Genomic DNA, 6,000 nt, shown 5'->3' on the forward strand with positions numbered 1-6,000 from the left:
AGGAAAGGAAAACAACAAAAACAACAATTGTGATTAAACTTATATGAGTCCAAAGTTAAAACATAATACATGGCAACCCAAATCAGAGACAGTCACACAGGACACACACACAGTTTATGTAAGCCAAGTTATTTCCATGCAAAGCAAAGGTGAAGTAAAATTGCTGGGGATGTGGCCTTGGTTAGAAGCACTGGCAGAAAGATGGTTAGAAATTAGAAAAAATGTGTAAAACATTACTGTGGTGAAGCATATTTATTTCTCTTCAAGATAATATGTAAGATGCCATAAAGTGGTTTATTTGAGGCATTGGTAGTGGGGGCATGCACCCATGAAGGGCAAGGAGGGAGAATCAGTCAAACTTACTAATGATTTACTCATGAAAAAGAACTGAGGCCTTTAAATGAGGGCATTTTCAGAGATAATTTTATACCTAGATGAAGACTATTTTATGAGTGTCTTTAATACAAAAACCAAATATGAGTCTATACTTGAAACTTTTAACATTCACAACACTTAGGAGTCATTCAGGAGAATCCCTGCCATTATAGCAACCTGATAATTTTTTTTCCTAAGGCACTTGACTGCTAACCAGAAGGCTGGCGGTTCAAACCCACTCCTCAGAAGGAAGGTTGGGCAATCCTACTTCCGTAGTGATACTGCCTCGGAAACCCAAGGAGGGGTCGCTATGAGTCGGGGCCAACTTGACGGCATATAACAACAACAACATGGTTGATGCAGATGAACAGATTAATTCTTAACATCTTTTAGCTTGTATCCAAAGAGCAAAGGAAAGGAAGGGCCTTTTAGACACAGTAGTCCTGAAGAAGATTGTGGGAGAATAAAATAAAATCTTTTGTAAGAAAACGGGCATCAGTGAAGGCAATGATAACATGTCATAGAAATGAAAGTACCTCCACTCAAGAAAATCAGTATTTGTTGAAATGGTACAGTTTGGGAATATGTATATATCAAAATATATTTAAATAATTTATATCGATATAAATTCGGTCAATTATATAAACCAATTAAAAACATTCAGAATTTCAGATATTCTCATTCTGAATAATGATTTAACATAAAAGTAAGGAGATCTTCAATTAAACATATTCTAACTTGGTAGTAATTTACATTGTACTAGGGTATGAAAATCCTTCAGATAATTTCTAGAGTGTATAGGGTCAGATGACCCTTTTAAATATAGCTCTAAGTTTTCTCCTTGTAGGAATATTACCTTGAAATACAATGTATTGGAATGAATCTTAAAATGGACGAACATTAAAAATTAGAATTTTTTTGTTCTAAAGTACATGGGAAATAAAAACAAGAAAACTGTACAATTCAAGTTGAGTTTCTGCTCAAGAAGTCATTGGAAACAGGCCAACAAAGTAAAATGTTCATTGAAGGTAACAAGCCTGAAAGAATTCTAAGACAGGTCTTTTAAGGTCTTAAGGTCTGTAAAAACCAGTTCCCTCTGAACTAGATGGTTGGGGGTTTTCATCGTTATCTAAAATTAGCCCTGTAATATACTGTTGTGGTTAATCATTCCATCCAGGAGGTTTTCATTGTTGGGTCCTAAGTTTTTTTTCAGAAAGTTTTCACCCAAAGTCTGTTAGACATCAACCCTAAGGAAGTCGGTTACATTTCACCACAGTAAGGTGTGAGGGAGGGGTAGGTGGGAAGTTAGTTTCACTTACAGCTATTAAACAGTATCACTTTTTTTTTTTTAGATGTATCCTATGTAAATAATCCACTCTCTACAGAAGACAGTGTAAAAAGTGATACTGTCATTTCAGTGCTCAAAAAAAATGAGATGAAAATGTTATGCTAACAAATGGACAAAAACAGTAGGTTAGGTTTCTAAACAAGCAAAACAGCAATAGCAGGGTTAACAGGGATGTCAAAAGAAAGTGAATGCTTAGATGAATAATCATTGCATTTTACTGATAGTTAGCTTACAAATTAGATATATTTGTAATTTAACTGACCAAGCTGCTTTTATTACTATATATTAATGATTAATAAGAATAATATAAAAATATAATAATTATAGTTGTTAGTGATGGCAACTAGTTTGCATCTTAATTCATGCTTTTCCTATTGTAGCCAGCTTTCAAACAAACTCAGTTTTATTTAAAATCTTACTTTTTTCTGATGTCATATCGATCTGAAAGAAAACATACATAAATTGAAATGATTACAAAGAGAATCTTGTCTCACAGCCCCTGATGTGCACAATAAACTCCTATTCATAATTATACACATGAGGGTGACAATGCAAACCACAGATGGGTCAGAGGAATTTGCTACAGTTCTTTCTCAGGATCTCCTTGATTCTTATCCTAAATTTGGAGGGGGAAAAAAAATCTCATTTCTACACACTATGTGTGGAAAGTCCTTTTTAACATTATTTCTGGGAAGATACAAACCATGACATATTTGGTGTTAAAAATATATCTGTACTATGGAAAAGGGCAAGAAAACAGTGAACTAGGTGTTAAATAGTAAATGACAATTTAACAAACCACTTGCCAGGATGAAACATTAGAGATTCATTATCATAATAACAAGCCAGCATTCCAAATCCTGAAAAGAAAATATAACTTTGCCCTGTTGCCCTGAATAGTTCCTGAAAATATGCAATAGAAAATAACATAACCAATGTGGAAAAAACACTTGTGCACATAGCAAACTTGGTTTTATAATTTCACTGCTCTTTCAATAAGGTAGGCAGTTATTAGTTTTAAGAGCTTTGGTGATAGAGTCACAAAATACAGGAAGGAAACTGAATATTTGAGACAAAGAGTGACTACACAGTTGAGAGGAAGAATGACTTCAGTCTTGTTATAAGTTTTTTGTGTATATGGCTTTATACAGTAGATCTATAAATCACCCCAAACACACCTTGTTCTGTTCTACTGCCAAGATATCAGAAAAAGCTAATTCAGGGGTATTCTCTTGACTGATGACATACATTTTAAGATGGGTAAAAGCATGTGTATCATGTTTTTCTTGTTTTTGGTATTTGAAATGTATCATAATAATAATTTTTCAAAAAAGAAAACAAGTATATTTTAAAACATTTAAGTATAATGAATAACAATTATATTTGTCTTAGTAGTAGAAATTGATAAGTTAATAGATAAGTATAAGGAAATTTCACACAATTTTTTTTTTTAAATTTATTATGTAATGTTTGGGCATTTCCAGATCTTTATAGGGGAGACAAATACATATTTGCTTTAAATATTGAAGCAAGTATAATTCAAATGTCTATTTGTTCAGGGTCACTTCTCTAAGACTTATTTCTTCATCCATGATGAAGGTAAAAATAACACATACCCCATAAGGTGGGTGTGAGAGATCAGTGTTGATTAGGTATGCAGAGCATGTACAAAAGAGCCTACTTTATAGCAAATGCTCATTATTAGTATATTTCTGCATTATAATGTTTTTATAGCTTACTGGATGAACTATATGAATTTAACATTTTTTTTCTTTGTCTTACTAGTTCTTAAACTTTTTGGTCTTAAGATGCCTTTACACTCCTAAAAATTACTGAGGAATCCAAAGACCTTTTGTTTATATACAACAACAAATTAAAGCTGAGAAAATTCTAGAACTCAGGAAAACACAAGTATACATTCCATTAATCATCTGAGTGATGATGTTATATGTAATGTAGCTCTTGGAAAAGTCCACTTAGTGAATTTTTCTCATTGTGAAGAAACGAGAGTTAAAAAGGCAAATAAAGCCTTTAGTACTATTGCAAAAACTGTTTTGACCTCTAGAGGTCCCCAGACCAACTTTTGAGAACTGCTGAGGTGATGATTTGGCTTCTAGGAGTTAAGAGAGAAATATGTATTATTGCATTAAGATAAGACAACAATTTACAGGGAAACTTTACTATTTTCTGAATGTAGTAGACCACAAGATGAGAAAACAGGCTCAGAGAGGTTCAATAAAATTATGACCCTTTAATTATTAAGAACAACTGTATGACTTATCTGAGAATACAGGTTAACTCTGTGATCTTATTAGTAGTTATAGCAATGACACAGTCATTAACACATGACACTGTCATAAAATTACCTCTTCTTCCTGTTCTTGATCTGACTCTGACTCCTTGCCGCCCCAAGATGCCATGCAAGATGGAAAAAAGAGAGCCAGAATAGTAGAGGATATTTAGAAGAAAAGAGTAAATACTCTGCCAACAAATGTCAACAGGCAAGCATATATATAGTCAGCATTCACCTTTTTTCTTATTAAGACTTTACAGAAGACAGGCAGAAAAATTACAGAGAATTGATATAAATGCAAAAGACTTTAGATTCAAGACCCAAGAATCAACATTATAAATATACTCATTTCAGATACTAGGTCATGAGCAGTCCCAAAGTTTGGCATTTAGTAGATTTCATGGCATATATACTATAGAAATGGTGATGATGACACCCCAGTCATTAAAGACATTGACTGAAGATGTTAATAGCTACAACTAAGCATATGGTGAACATATTTTCAATACAGAGGCATTAATTAGGAGCTCTATTATAACATAATGGCTGTTATTGTTAGTTACTGTCAAATTGATTATAACTCATGGAGACCCAATGTGTGCAGAGCAGAATTGCTCCACAGGGTTTTCAAGACTGTGACCTTTTGGAAGCAGATTGCCAGGCCTGTTTTCTGAGGTCCCTCTGGGTGTGTTTGAACTGTCAACTTTTCAGCTAGTTGTTGAGCACTTAACCATTTATGCCATTGAGGGACTGCTATCTATTATAATAAAGGGTACTTACTAAATCTTAAAGTATATCTGAACTGTACAATGTTTGGCATTTTCTTCTTCTTCTTCTCCTTTTTTTTTTTCCTGTTTGAGTTGCCAAATGGAAAATTGCCCTGGACCATCACAGCTTTGATATCTACGTCTGATATGTCTTGACTTGGACATTAAATGTATTAATAAAGTAAATGTTCTCTTTTATAACACAATGAAAGCTCATTGAAGTCAGAGACAAAGTTCATTCATCTTTGTCTATCATTCAGGTGTCTTGCCCATAACGGTGCATGTTTCTTGGTGGGTCTTCTCTTGTATTCTGCCTGTGATGCCTCACAATTGTTCAACCCTACAAAACTCACAGTACATTCTGCACCATTGGAGTAAGGTTATATCCTGCTCATTCGGGTAGCTGTATCTATTCCTGTATTCCAATTCTTGGAATAACATGTATATTTATGTAAGTAGATAACATTTCCTTTCATTTTCATCCTTTGGTAAGAATTTACAATATCAAGCATGACATTATGCACTTTTCTCCATGATAGATCAAAATCTTCCAGAATAAGTAATTAAGCAAAATAATGCAATTTGACAAGTATAGGAAATTATTTGTTTGTGGAATAAAGATTAAGGATTTTAAATATATCCCTACTTCCCCTCCAGTTCTTATCTGCCACTCTCCATCCTCCTTCCCTACCTCCAATGCACATACTAACAAACTTGATGCAACCTCTCACAGGTTGCCTTTGGAGCCTTCTATTAAAAAAGGGATATTGGGAAAAAATAATAAGAAGGAAAGTTATAAATAATTTTATTTAATTCAATTTTCCTCTTTGGTCAGAGTAATCAAGGAATTCTATAAGGAGGGAGATTTGGATAGAAAGTGATATCTGTAGGTATTCTTTGGGTCAGGAATAAATGACGTTTTCTTTTTAAAAAGCAATGCTTGAAATTTAATCCTTATAATATGAGAGCATTTTTGTACGTTAACCATGTTAAAATTATTGAAATATTAAGTTGATACTCTTAAAATGTTACAAGTTATAAGATAAACAGGCAATTATTTTAACAAGATAAAATATCATGAGTTTGCTTAGAGTTTAATAATATATAATACACCTATGAATCAGTAGGAAGCAGAAGCTAATGGACTAAGAATATATTGGAAGGGCCAAATGCATAAGTGTGCTCTCAACAGAGCAAAAAAAAAAAAAAAAAACCAA

General features: G+C 33.2%; 1 protein-coding gene across 1 annotated transcript in view; it reads right to left on the reverse strand.

Moving 5' to 3' along the window:
• The window catches only part of ANK2 (ankyrin 2), a 372,922-nt gene that overhangs the window by 41,471 nt on the left and 325,451 nt on the right, over window positions 1-6,000 (reverse strand). The window contains exons 38-39 of the mRNA XM_042780930.1: window positions 4,090-4,122; window positions 2,143-2,164 (exon numbers count right to left, since the gene is read on the reverse strand). Coding sequence (XP_042636864.1) covers window positions 2,143-2,164; window positions 4,090-4,122 — 55 coding nt within the window. The remainder of the gene's footprint in view (window positions 1-2,142; window positions 2,165-4,089; window positions 4,123-6,000) is intronic.

Source organism: Orycteropus afer, unplaced genomic scaffold, assembly GCF_000298275.1.
Source record: "Orycteropus afer afer isolate SDZICR_OR568_19922 unplaced genomic scaffold, OryAfe1.0 scaffold00071, whole genome shotgun sequence".
Lineage (NCBI taxonomy): Eukaryota > Metazoa > Chordata > Mammalia > Tubulidentata > Orycteropodidae > Orycteropus > Orycteropus afer.